At 43.1% G+C, this 14536-nt stretch overlaps 1 protein-coding gene across 4 annotated transcripts in view; it reads left to right on the top strand.

The window, feature by feature from the left end:
• Armh3 (armadillo like helical domain containing 3) overlaps nt 1-14536 on the top strand; it is a 167842-nt gene that overhangs the window by 140041 nt on the left and 13265 nt on the right. The window contains exon 26 of one of the 4 annotated variants that reach the window (XM_076922924.1): nt 13294-13437. The exons of the other annotated variants lie outside the window; for them this stretch is intronic. Within the exon in view, the coding sequence (XP_076779039.1) occupies nt 13294-13422 (129 nt within the window). The 3' untranslated portion in view covers nt 13423-13437. Of the gene's footprint in view, nt 1-13293; nt 13438-14536 lie in introns of those variants that run through there. 4 annotated transcript variants of the gene reach the window in all.

Genomic DNA, 14536 nt, shown 5'->3' with positions numbered 1-14536 from the left:
ATCATTTTCTTGGAGGTGGAGGACTTCGAGACAGGGTTTTACTGTGTAACAGTCCTGGCTGTCCTGGAATTTGATTTGTCACCAGACTGGCCTCATAGGGACCTGCCTGCCTCTGCCTCTGGAGTGCTGGGATGAATCCTTTTTTTTTTTTTTTTTTAAAGACAGAGTTAGCCTAGGCTAACCTGGGACTTACTGTGTAGCCCAGGCTGGCCTTCAGCTCACAGAATCCTCTTGCTTCAGCCTCCCAGGTGCTGGCATTAAAGACAGGAGGCCACCATGGCCACCTAGGTTTGTGAGAATTTTTGAAGATTTATTTATTTTTATAAGTTTAAATGTTTTGTATATTCTAGGCATTGCGGAACATGTTGTAATCCCTGCTGGATGTAGTGGTATCCTCCTTTAATACCAGAGGCAGGTAGATCTCTGAGTTTGAGGCCAGTTTGGTCTATATATTGAATTCTAGGACAGCCAGAGTAACATAAGACCCTGTCTCAAACAAAACAAACAAAAGGGAGTGTACTATCAATAGTGGAACTGTAAGTTATAGTTACTTCTAGAACAGTAGGAGAGAAATTGCTCTTTAGGCGTATTCTCTCCCCTCAACTGCGACTTAGCTCCTGTCTCTCTCCAGTGGGGCTTGCTAGCAAACCTCCATGCCTGCCTAGTAGAGCCATTTGATGGATAGGAAACTTGATCATCCGGGAATATGAATCTTTAAAAAGATACATTTAAGATGATGTCACTGTTCTTCATGCCTGCAATCCCAGCATGCAGGAGGATGGCTATTTAAGGTCAGCTCAGGCTGTAGAGTGAGACACTGTCAAAATGCATGTCAGCAAAAGATCTTTCTGACTTGAAGAGGTTTGCTTCAGCTTTGAGTCTTTTCTTTCTCTTTCTTTTCTCTTTTCCTAACTACTTTCCTTGGCGTTCATTTCTAGAACTTGGTCTTTTAAAAGGGCCACAGAAAGAGCATCTTCAGGCCATTGCCCTTTTAAGGCTTCATGAGTTGTGTCTCCTCCCTCACTACTGCCTTGGCCCCAGTTTTCATTCCCATAAGGTAGTTGAGTCAAACAGTCTGTTTCCTTGAAACATTTCAGTGACGACTTTATACTAAATAAATGTGGGCTGAAGACATATAATGGAAGCCCCTGCTCCTGTACTGCAGTTAAACCCAGGGCTTCACACACTTATTTAAGCAAGTGTTCTGCCACCGAGTTACGTTCCCCAGCCCCCCTTTCTAGTTTTTATCTCGATAAGGTCTTAGTAATTTGCTTAAACTGTTCTTTAACTTGCTGTGTAGCCCAGGCAAGCTGCAGGCTTCCTGGTGCCTAATAATACATGATTGTGCCAGCAGATCCCACTTGTTATTTAAAAAAAAAAAGCCCTAGGGGGGGCGGGGAGGGGGGGTTAGAGAGATGGCTCAGCAGTTAAGAGCACTGGCTATTCTTCCAGAGGACCTGAGTTCACCACCTACATGGTACCTCACAACTATAACTCCAGTTCTAGGGAATCTCATACCCCTTTCTGGCCTCTGGGTAGCAGGCTTGCATGTGGTACATATATGCAGGCAAAACAACCATACATATAAAATGTATCATTTCAAAGAGAGACTACAGCTGATGGTGTAAGCAGGCTCTGTAGTTGTGTTCAGTAGACAGAGAAGAAAGAAGAGCTTAACTGAACAGAGGAAGGATACGGTTAGATAAAAGAGAGGCATACATTGTAAAATACACTCAAAACTAGGACTGGAACCAGTCAGGAAGAATGGAATTCCAGAGGTTTTGAATGTCATGTCCTTGGGTCACACAACAGTCTGAAGCTTGGTGGAATGTAATGGCACATGTCTCTAATTCAAACATAGGAGGCAGAGGCAGGCAAAGCTCTGTGAATTTGAGGCCAGCTTTATTTTTCCCCTCACCCCACCCCCAAAATAGTAATGTGTGGGGTTTTCTTTACCCCCTTAATATCCTAATCTAACTCAATCAGGCTGCCTACCACCTAGCCACATGGTCCTTCACCTTTCATCTGAGTCTTGCCCTTGCTCTTTCTGTGCCATGTGTTTCCTCTTGAAGACTCCCTTGGTGACCTGCTCATAGGGACTCCTCATGGTGCAACACCTGCCTCCTAGCGACTTTCCTCTCCTCCTGATCCCTCCATTTGGTCTCTCTACACCTTCTTCCCTCCCTCTTCCCTCTCCTTTCACTCTGGTCTCTTAGGGACTCTCAGCCATACTGGCTCCTCTGTTTTCTCCTGCCTAGCCCTAGGCTGATAGCTCTTTATTAACCAATCAGACATAATGGGAGAACATTCTTAACACAATGCAGATACAGGAGATAGCTCAGTAATCATGACAATGCCAGGATCTAGACTCTAACCAGAGCTCTGAGCACAGAAATCAGCATCTGAACACACAGTGCACAACATCTACCCTATGGTTTTTTTTCTTCTTTTTAACAGACAATGTTTAAAATGTAGCATGTAACTGTATAACTCTAGATGGTTTGACTTACAGAGATCCATCTACCTCTGCCTCCCGAATACTGTGGTTACATGTCGGCACCAGCATACCCAGATACTGTGGTTACATGTCGGCACCAGCATACCCAGAGTCTCTTCCTAATTATTTGCTTTTAATTTGATCACAGACACTTATTAAGGGCCTATCAATGCCAGGCATGTGGTGAGGCCTGATGGACAGCCCTTTTAAAATATATATATATATATATCAGTTAAAAACATTTGCTGTCCTAACGTTTCTTGGGGCATGAACCAGTGTACTCAGCAGCATGTGCCTTGTTGTGACACAGATCTCTAGGCCGTTTCCATCCTCCTGCGGAACTGAAGCTCTGGCCTCTGAACAACTCCCTGTTCCTCTCTGCCTGCTACCTTGGCAACCATCATCCTACTTTCTGTTTCTAAGGGTAGAGAAACCTATCTTGAAGCTTTACTTTCACCCCAGTGGCCTAGAGCTTGCTAAAAATTCCTCTGCATACAAAGTTATAGATTTTCTGAGACAATCTTAAGGGTTGGGATACAGCTCAGAATGTGGGTCTTTGCCTCGCATACTGGAGACTCCTGATTTAGTTTCCCAGTACACTCCTCCAAAGAAAGGATGCTTAGGGAAAAAGACATTCTGCTGGACCCTAGGCGGACACAGTCAGAGCCTCAGGTTTCCTATGATAGGGATTGTTACTGTGTTTAGTATTGTGACATAATCAAAATCAGTTTGTTGTTTTAGATTTATTTACCTTATTTTTTTAGTGTTTTTTAGTGCATGTATATCTGTTCACCACATTCTTGCCTTGTTTTTTGAGTCAAAGTTATATATATAATCCAGGTTAGCCCAGTTGCTTGTAACTGAGAATGACCTTGAGTTTGTGAAATTTCTGTCTCCAACTTCCCAAATTCTGGGATTATGGGTATGAGCCAGCTGGGTTAGCAATCTTTGCTGAGGTGTGAACTCCTGTCTTCTCTTCAGTCCCTACTCTACCTAGATCCAGAGAAGGCCTATATAAAGTTGTATAAGACACTTTTTACATGTATGTATGTGCATACTACATACTTGCACATTGTGTGGGGCATGTGTATGTGCATGCTCAGAGTTTGGTCTCCCTTCCACCACACAGGCTTCGAGGGTTCGGGTGGCCAGGCGTGGTGGCAGATGTTTATATCTGCCGAGCCATCTTGACAGCCCACAAGACATCTTTTAAAAAGTATTATTACAAGCAGAATAGTGTTGGAAGCTGGTAAATATTACTTGAGTAAAGTTTCTAAATATATCTGGTTTCTCCTGACCCTAAGAGCTGTTACAAATGACTGCAGACAGGTGGAGAGGTAGCTTAGCAGTTAAGAACACTTGCCGCTCCTGCAGATCAGGACTTGGTTCTCAGAACCCACATGGTTCTCACAACCACTTGTAACTTCAGCTTCAGGTATCCAGTACCCTTTTCTGGCTCCCAGACACCAGCATGTGCATATACACATATATACCTGCTGATACTCACAGATACATAAAAAATAAAAATAAATCTTAAAAGCTACAAATGATTGCTAGGTATTTAGAAATCCAAATGATCCCTAGCCTTTTTTCACTTTCTTGTAGTTTGGAGTCTTTTTGTTTTATTTTGTTTTTTGAGGCAAACCTGGAGCTCCCCACGTAGCCCAGGCTGGCCTCCAACTAGTGACCATACTCTTGCCTTAGCCTCCTAGGTGCTAGAATTAGAAGTTTGAGCCACCAGGCCCAGCCTAGTTTATTTCCAATGAACAGTGAAATGTTAGTAAGAGGGGAGCCCCACTTTGTGTGGCACTGTGTCTTAAGGGGCTCAAGTAGAAAACTTTGTGTGAGAAAACTTTCTCAGAAAAGTCTTGGTAGAAAGCCCTAAGAACATAAAGGCATCTGAGAAGAACCAAGCCCGACGTTTGGTCTTCAGAGTTGTTGCTAGCCCTCAGTGTGTTGGATGAGTGTAAGAGCTTCTGTGGGTGTGAGCAGTGGAGAGGGTTGATTTGTGTGCCGACCCCACCATGGGTACAAGATGAAGACAATTGTTCCTATCCAGATTCTCTAAGCAGGAAGTTCCTATGATTCACTTTCCTCCTGAGAGCCACCATTGTAAAAATCCTCCCTAGGCAGACATGGTTGAGCACACCTTTAATCCCACCACTGGGAGGCAGAGGCAGAAGGCCAGCCTGGTCTACGTATGGAGTTCCAGAATGGGCAGTATTATACAGAGACTTTGTCTCCCCCAAAACAGAACTAAAGTAAACTAAAAAGAGTGTCCCAGGTCACTTTCGAATCTTAAACGGGGTAGTTGCAGCATACTCTGAGTGCCCCGTGCTGTTCTCTCCTCTCAGAACAAGGCAGCCTTGGTAGAAAGACACACGTTCAAGATTTAAGATGTAAGACTCCCCCAGTAGCCATAACTCAGCTTCCTGTGCTTGACAGTGTGCTTTTCTCCAACAGCCTGTAGCCGAGCACTGCCTCTCTGTAGCCATGAGTGACGGTTGCAGTGGGAACTCTGGCTGAGTGTCACATGTGACCCCAACACTAGCTGTCCCACCCTACCTGCCTCGATGTCTTTGTGTTTTGGCATTTCAGTTGACTTGTTGGGCAGAAAGACACTTCAATGGAGTTATTAGTTCACTGAATTAATTCCCTTAAGCAAGAAAGACACAAGTTAGAGGGAAGGGTGGCTCCTGCATGCTGCTTAGACTCCATAGGCATACTGAGAAGCCCTACAGTAGACAGCCGGCTCCTGGGGTGACTGTCTTAGTTGGACCAGGGAGTTGACTATACACAAAGGACAGGAACCCTATATAGTTATTGAGGGAGCACTTTTGTATGGATTATTTACTTTAATCTTATATCAAATATTGGGGATAGACATAATTATTATTTTATAGATGAGAACACTACAAAGAACTGATTTGCTCAGGGTTACAAATGTAGTCAGGCCCGTCTTTCCCTAGAGCCTAAGTGTTTCTATTTTGTCAGGCTGAGGCATGAATGACAACTTGAGTCTGTCAGATAGGTTGAAGGAATAGGTAGGCCGGGACTATGAAGGAGCAAGAAGCAGGAGAGTGGTAGTGATGGGCCTGTCCCTGGGAGGTAGCCAGAAGTCTTAGACAGAGGGATTTAGCTGAGGATGCAAAGTACCAATCCATTGTAGAGGATCCTAACATGGTGTAGCAACTTCATAAATGAAATGAGTCCCTTTATTCCATACAGGTATCCTAGGAAGGCTTTTTCCCCAAACCAAAGGGGTGTGATAACTTTTTATGAACATTATTATTTAAACAGTATATTTTTTATATATTCACATTTTTTTCACACTAAAGTTTAATCACCCCTTTGGGAATTCACTTTGTACCTAAGGACTACATTGAGCATCTGATCTTTCTGCTTCCACTTTGTTGAGTGCTCTAGTTACGAGGCATGTGCTACCTACCTACCACGCTTCCTTTATATGGTACTAACCCAGGGCTTGGCATGCTGGCCAAGCATGCTACCGACTAAATCTCTAGCCAGCCTCTTAGCTGCTGTGGTAAGTCTGTTTCATTCAAGTCTAGTCCTGTTGCACAGCCAGGCCGACTGAACGATGGAGGCCACACCCTGGTGTAGCAGCGCAGTTTGTTCTTTGTGACTGCTGCTCTCACATGCTTCTTCACTGCGGGAGAATTTTGAAATGGCTACCACATGAATGTCTGGTCTTCCTCAGTGTGGCAGCTATGAAGCCACTTTGTCAGTGTGTGGAAGGAACAGGGCTAGAGGATGGCAGTAGGCACCGAGGACCTTGTCCTGCTGTCTTCATTTGTACTGAAGGGTCTCCCTCCAGTTGCTCTGGGTAGAGTGTGGGGTGTTCAGGAGCACTGCCCTCTTTAAAAGGGATGTCTAGAATTCCTTCCTTCCTTCCTTTCACTGATTTGTGGGAAGATTGCATTATCTCCACTAGCATCTCTTCTAGGAAGGTCTTGAGAGCTTTTGAGGGAAGTGTGGAAGAGCCTGGTTTGCAGTAGTATAGTAGCAGAGGCTAGAAGTACCCTTAATGCAAAGTTGTATCTCTGTTAAAGTTGTATTGACTTGAAATATTTTTGTCATTATTACTTTGTGTGTATGAGTGTTTTGCTTGTATGTATGCCTGAGCACCATGAATATTTATGTCGACCATCAAAGCCAGAAGAGGATGATAGATTCTTGGAACTGGAGTTACAGATGGTTTTGACCTACCATTTGGGTGCTGGGAAGTAAACCTAGGTCCTCTGCAAGAGCAACCAAGTGCTCTTAAATCTCTCCAGCTTGAAATCATTTCAAGAACCATAACAGTATTTCGATTTTTCATAAAAAATTGTGATCATGTGATAATTGCAATCTGAAAAATAACCCACTCGGCTAAAAGGGACACTGAGCATAGCTCACAAATAGGAGTCTGTTGGGGTGGGAAGTAAGCAAGGCCCTGACACAGAGGCAGAGACTAGTGAGTGAGGTCAGAAAAGGCTGGCCTCAAGTCTTAGCTATCACCAGAGCTGCCCTTGAAATCCTGCCTAATCCTCCTGCTTCCACCCCTCAAGTGCTGGGATTGGAAACTGCTGTGCACACTATATCTGGCAACAGATAACAATTTCTTCAGCTCAGAGTTGAACTCTCCAAGATCCTGTGTTTCCAAGGAAAGAGAGCTCAGGTGGAGAGTTTAGACACATGTGCCTGTTGGCTGGATCTAGACAGCATGTAAAGAAGGCCTGATAGAGGTCTTGTGTCTCCTCCTTTCCCATTATCTTGGCACCTATAGACGTGATTGGGTGCCTCGATTATACAGGGTATGGGTCTGAATGGGCTGGACATGTAATTAGTGCAAAGAAAAGCTTCGAAGAGCTGTCTATGGTTTCAGCCAAATAAAGGGAGGTGGGGTGACTGCCCAGGGAAATTAAGGAAAATCGCTGTCACCAATCCTGTACCCAAGTGGCAGCCTCTCACTAATCACCCACTGTGAGGTTCATTATCTGGTCCACCTTGCTGAAGGGCAGGTACAGCCTGTCAAATCAATAAGTCTCAAGGCACTAGAGAGCCCTTTGGTAGCAGCCTTGAAAGCTATAGACCAACTGTGAGACCTGGGCAGCTTAAATTGGCTTTAAAATTGAGTTTGTTCCTGAAGTACAAGAGATGAAAATAGGGAGGAAAAAAAGCAAAACAGCAAACTTGTGCATATTGTATGCAGGTGGCCACAGGCAGAAAGCTGTTCCCTCTCAAACAGATCATTTCTCAGAAAGCCAAGAGGTTGGCTTCCACCCTTAGAAACCCTATTTCCAAGCAAGTCATATTAAATGGTAGTTCCCTAGGAGAAAATCAAGTTATCTCAGAAAGTCACTTGAAGTACCCAGTGGAAGAACAGATACTCAGAGACAGTCTGGTTTTGTGCTGCTTGCTGTTTGTTTTTGTCTCTGTTCCTTTCTTCCCTTCTTCAGTCATTTTGAGCTAAAGTACTCTGGAAAAGAACAAGTTCTTACCTCTGAAGGAAACTCTCAGGAACTGCTCTCGTCTGAGAATTCCCTGCTTCAGAGCCTCTTTGGTACCAGGCAGGAACTATGTGCCTCCCTAGGCTGACTCTTCCCAGATTTTTTCTGTGCAGATAGTACAGAAGTACTGGCTGTACCAATCTAGGAGCTACACAAACTCCAAAACTGCATCTGCCCCAAGAAGCAGTGTGCAGAATGGCTGGTTTTGGATATTTATCTTTGGAGACAAAAACTCAATAGGTAGACAACACTGGCTTTAAACTAGTTGTGATCCTTCTGCATTCTCTTCCCAAGTGCTGTGAGTGCAAACATGTGTCACCATGCCCAGCTTAAGACACCCCCCCCCCAATTCCTATAATACCAGTGAGGTAGAGGCAAGAGTTCAAGGTCACCCTTTGCTACACAAGTTCAAGGACATCCTGTATACAAGGTTACCTATTCCTAATTACAAAAGTTTTCAACTTTTATTTTTTTAATTTTATTTTCTGTAATTTTCTTAAATTACATTTGTTTAGCCTGGCAATGGTGGTGTATGCCTTTTATCCTAGTGTAGCTGGTCTTTGCTACTTTTTGGGTTCTTTTTTATCCCACCCTTTATCTCTCCTCACCCCCCTGGTCCCCCACCCCTCACTAGATAGGAAAGAAGGATGCAGGGGAGAGAGAGAGGAAGATCTGGGAATCTAATTTTTTCTTCTTTGCTACTTTGTTGATTCTTTTCCCAACCCTTTATTCTCACCCCACCCCCACCCCACCCCCATTTCACCTCCTATTACTAGATAACAGAGAAAGAAGGATACAGGGGAGAGAAGAAAGAGAGAGAGAGAGAGAGAGAGAGAGAGAGAGAGATCTGAATCTATTTTCTTTCTTCTTTGCTTATAGCTAGGTTTTGCTACTTTGTGAGTTTTGTTTTCACCCCTTTATCCCCCTGGTTTCATCCCCATCACTAGATGGGAGAGAGAGCAGGATAGGAGGTGATAGGGTGGACCTTGTATCTAACTTCTTGTTTCTTCTTCGACCATGGCTAGTTAGCATACCACAACTAACCCCCCTGGATAACCATTAACCACCTTGGAACCCTCACATTTACATATGCTTGGAAAAGTTCTCAGAATTTTAAAAATCACACAAGGGCAGAAACTCTCTGCAGCTGGCAAAACCACACCTCTGCTAGAGCATGAGGCAAATCCTAGTCAGCTGCTGCAAGCAGTCTGAAGCAGCCCACACCTGTGGTTAAAATAAAACATATTCTTCAAATATTTCTGTGGATTTTTTTTAAGAAACCATAATTCCAGAATTATCACTATATTTCCTCCATGTTATTGGTTATGCTATGTGTAGTAGCAATTTATAAACAGAGATTTTCAAAGAACTAAGCACTTTCCAGGACAGTGGGCAAGGTTTCCAGGAGACCTCTTCTGCTCAATTCTGATCTTCATCAGTTTTGATAGTATCCACAGCTTAATTTCCTGTGAATATGTAAGCAAATCTGTGTCAACACAAAACTTGTGCTGGCATTCTGATACTAGCACATCCTTACAGTATGGAGGCTGATTTGCTTCTACAGTTGTTTCTATAACCCAGTGTGTCTTGCTGCTGTTGTTCCTTTCTCATTAACATTCAGAAAATTTAAAGTAATACAGCACTATTGATGCTATGTTTGGGATTTATTATTATTATTATTATTTTTCTTCTTTGTAGCATGTTACTCTATGACTGAAATGACTGGTAATTTTTGCTCTGGGCCCTGAGCCAGGCCCCCAAGGACATTTCCTGACAGTAAGAAATTACCTTGAATTTTTTGGATCTGCATTCCTGAACCCAGCTCAGCCTTTTCCACATCACATACACACCCCAGGAAGCATAGACGTCTTTTCTGTTTGAGATTTAGGAAAACCATTGAACCTAAAAACAGCTTGTTCACTTTTCTAGTGCCAAGTACTGTATTTCTTGCAGTTAATGGTTTCATCACAGTCTCTTTGCAAATGACCATATTTCCCGAAATTGAAGCACAAGGCATTTGGTATCAGAGACCTGGAGCTATACCTTGACCTAGTATATTAGCAAGGTATACATTGGAACCAATATCAGTCGTATCCCTTTTGCATTTTTCTGTAGCTGTAGGCACTGTTCACACGTTTCATGGCCCAGTAATCTTTTACATTTGGTATTTGCATTTTCATACTCCAAGATCTCTATCATCAATGTCTGCCTTGCATCAGGGTCTGCTATGGCTTTGTTCACAGCTGAGGTTAATCATTGTAAAAAAAAAAAAAAAAAAAAAAAAAAAATTAGTGAAGGCTTCTCCAGAGCCTTGTATGATCTTTGTAAATGAGGTGGAGTTTTTTCCAAGCTCTTAAAGTCACAGTGCAGCATAGTTCTGCAGTAGCATCATCAAATTGACACTGTTCTTGTGTTAGAGCAACAGGTCTTCACCCAGCAACAGGTCTTTACTGTATCCATTCCCCTTCCACTGTTTCACTGTTCAGTATTCTTCCCTCCACCATTGCAACTGTGGACCTGCCTCTGATACAGCTGGTACCAATCCCTTCCAGTCTTGGGGAATCATTCTATTTTGAGTACCCCAGTTATTTAGAATTTGTTTCAGATAAGACACACACATCTCATATGAAATCATAACCTTTCTTTTAAATGCCTTAGATCTATCATTTACAAAGGATGCCATTCTCTCTTGTCATACCTTGTTCTACACAATTAGCAGGCATATGCTGTATGACTTGTGGGAAAGCTGATGGTGATGTCATAACCCTGGGCCTCATAACCCTGGGCCTCCTGTCCTCCGTCTGGTGGTGTGCTTGGTTTGAGATTAACCCTTTCTCTCGAAATGGGCTGTTTCATTAGATTGTCTTCCTGCTTTTTCAGCTTTCCTCTGACCTGCCCACCCTCCAGTGCAATTTCTACCTCTGCCCTGCAGGATGAGACCCCGCTCACTCACGGGCCTGAGCTTTCTGTCCTCTTTCCCAGTGCTCCTTGCCTCCCAGGAGCTTCTGTCTCTACCCACAACCTCTCCAGTTGCTCTGCCAACTCTGCAACTCTTTCAGAACAGAGAAAATGAAGTGACCCCTTTTGTTTTCCCATTTTGGCCCAATTCTTGTTTCTCAGGCTCCTCCATTTCCACTCAGAAGTTTTCCAACTGCTCAGTCAATCTTTCAAACTTTTTTGAAACAAAATATACAAAGAAGGAAAAACAAAACCAAACCAGAAAATCCCCCTTTGGGAGCAAAGCAGAGATAGCAACAACAATAAACTTTTTGCTGGCCTCTTGAAGAAAACATTAATCCTCTGCTGTTTCTTTTGTGGCATTTGAAATCAGATTTCCCATTTTTATTCTGAACTTTCAAGCCCCAGAATTTGGCGCCACTTATAGCTGGTCTTTGCTATTTTGTGGGTTCTTCTTCTCCCATTCTATATCTCCCCACCCTGCCAGAGTGGGAGGATTATGAGTTTGAACCGCCTGCTCATGTGACTGTAACTTTTCCTTAGTTAAGGGCCACTGCTCTATCCACACAGGGTTGTCAGACAGTCATTTGAAGACATTTTAGGGCCATTGGTATTTCAGCATCCCAGCACTTAGAAGGCAAAGATGGCAGACAGATCTCTGAAGCCAGCCTGCTCCACAGTGTGACTTTCAGGACACAGCTACTCAGAGAAGCCCTGTCTCAAAAAAAAAAAAAAAAATTGCATTTGTTTATTGTGAGTGGTGAGGGATGTTTGTGTGTGGAGGTTAGAGAAGAACCTGGAGGAGTCAGTTCTGTCTTTCCACTCTATGGGCCCCAGGGATTGAAGTCAGGCCTTCACACTTGGTGACAAGTGACCCTCTCAGCCATCCTGCCAGCCCTCATGTAAAAGTTTTATAATTCAGATAATTCAGGCTTTTACATTTAGATCTGTGATTTATTTCAAGGAGTATGTGTTTATTATGTAGTAAAAGTAAATATCCATTTCCCTGCAAATGTTCAGTTCTTCCATTGCTGTCTCTTCTAGCAACTGTTCTTTCCCCCATTTACATACCTTGAGGGGTAAAGATCTAGTTCAGTTGGTAGAATGCCTGTCTAGCATACTCAAAGCCATAGGTTTCATCCCCGGCAGTATACAAGCCTGGTGTGGTACCAAACACTGGTGATCCCAGCACTTAGAAGGTAGGACCAGGACATCAGGGCCAGCTTGGACTATAGATTAAGTTTGAAGTCTTTCATGAAGCCTAGTTTAAAAACAAAATAGACAAACAAGTGGATAATAGACAATTAATTTAAATGCCTTAATTTGTTAAAGAGTCTGTTGACCAGGCATGTGTAGGTTCATTCAGAAGTGAGTTCTGTTCTGTTGGTTTATATGTTTAAGACCTGGCCACAATGTCTTTTTTTTTTTTTAAGATGTATTTATTTTTGTACATGCGAGCATTTTGCTTGCATGCATGTATATGTGTATATGTGCACCACATGTGTACAATGCCCATGGAGGAAGGTCAGAAGAACCTTTGGAACTAGAATTAGACATGGTTTTGAGATACCACCTGGATGCTAAGAATCAAACTCCCCCAAAGAGCAGGCGGTGGTGGCGCACACCTTTAATCCCAGCACTTGGGAGGCAGAGGCTGGTGGATTTCTGAGTTCGAGGCCAACCTGGTCTACAGAGTGAGTTCCAGGACAGCCAGGGCTACACAGAGAAAACCTGTCTCAAAAAACCAAAAAAAAAAAAAAAAAAAACAACCATAGAGCAAATGCTCTCACCCACTGAATCATCCTCCCTCCACATCACAGCCGCTTGGTCTTCGTCAGTATAAGACTACAGTAGGCTTTTGAAATTTGAAATGGAATAATGGAAGTCTTCTATACTTATTCTTTTTAAAATTTGATTTTAATATTCTGGATCCTTTGAATTCACATATAAAGCAAAAAAAAAAAATGACTTGTTAAAGAAAATAAGGCTGCTGGGATTTTGATTGGAATTGTGGTAACTCTAGAAACTTTTGGAAAGAGCTGACACCTTAATCTGTTTTTGCGATATAGCTCAATGGTAGCTTATGGTCAGCACATAAGAACTTAGGCTTAATGCTCAGCACTCAGCGTTTAATAGTGACAGTACTGCCTTCAAGTCTAGGAGTGAGCGCTTGAGAGCTTTTAAGAGTTTTCATCAGTGTTTTATACTTTTTAGTGTACTGTTTTTCATCTATTTTCTATTTTATTTTCACCTATTTCTGTTTCTCCCATGATAATCTTGCATTTATGTTATAAATTTCACTTTTCTTGTTTTTGTTTCTTGAGATAGAGTCTCATTGTGGTGTGCATCCCTGGCTGTCCTGGAACTCACTCTGTAGGTCAGACTGGCCTCCTCTGCCTCTCAAGTGCTGGAATTAAAGGTATGCACCACCACTGCCCAGCATGTTCATGCTTTTAACTGAACTACCTGTCCATCCCTGGAGGAGGAATTTATATATGATATGTATCTAACTTCTGAACAGGGTTCTGATGGTGTATCCTCATCTTCCCACGCCAGTCTTCTGAGTGCTGGGGTTGCAGGTGTTTGCCACCATGTCCAGGCTGTTTCTAATTGTTTTTGTGTAATCATGATGGAGTCACTGATGATTTACTTCTACTTTGTTTATTATGTTGATTTTAAAGGTTTCTTGCTGGCCCTGAACTTGATACTGTCCTCCTACTTCAGCCTCTCAATTGCTGGGACCACAAGAGTAAGCCACTGTGCCTGTCATTTCTTCTATTTTTTTAAAGTCTTTAGAATTGTTGGGCTCTCAGTCATGCTGTATATAAATAATACAGTTTTACATGCTTTTTTTGCTCCTTTCTTTAAAATTTGTATGCGTTTAGTTCTTCTCTTTTCTCACTGCTCTGTCTAGAACGTCTAGTCCATGTGGAATAAAAGGGAGAGCATAGCCAGAATCAGACACATCTGGGAGAGTCCAGAGTGGTCATGACCAGGAGCCATATGAGGAGACAGGGAAGAAAAAAGGGAGAGGGAAACCAGATGCAGCATCCAGGATGCCAAAAGTACAAAAGGGGCAGGTAACCAAAATGGCTGGATTATATAGGAAAGACCCACTGGGGGAGGGGCAGCCCAACCCCTGGGCTGGAGAGTTGGGGGGAAGAGTGAGTAGAGGGTGGGGTATGCCAACCATATCCTTACAGTAGGAACTGAGGGATGCTGGAGAGCCTGGAGGTCAGGTGCACTGTACATGGTAAATAAGTGCCTCAGCCCTCAGGTTTGAAATGTAACATTATGAGAACTGGCCAGAGTTAGTTCTCTTTTTCCACCATGTGGTTCCTAGAGCTGGACCTTAGGTGTCAGCATAGAGGCAAACACCTTTCCCGAGTCATCCTCCCCAGCCTTTTTTTTTTTAAACTTTATGCCTGTAGAAGTTTTATTCCTTTTGGAGCCAGGCTCTCATGTACCCCAGCATGGCTGGGAACTCCTGTGTAGGTGAGGGTCATGCTGACCCTCCTGTTAATAAGCACTCGACACATAGCAGGTTTATTTAAGAGACTTGTGCCGGGCG

The sequence above is a fragment of the Arvicanthis niloticus genome, chromosome 1, assembly GCF_011762505.2.
Source record: "Arvicanthis niloticus isolate mArvNil1 chromosome 1, mArvNil1.pat.X, whole genome shotgun sequence".
In the NCBI taxonomy this organism is placed as follows: domain Eukaryota; kingdom Metazoa; phylum Chordata; class Mammalia; order Rodentia; family Muridae; genus Arvicanthis; species Arvicanthis niloticus.
This window is presented reverse-complemented; position numbering and strand designations above follow the sequence as displayed.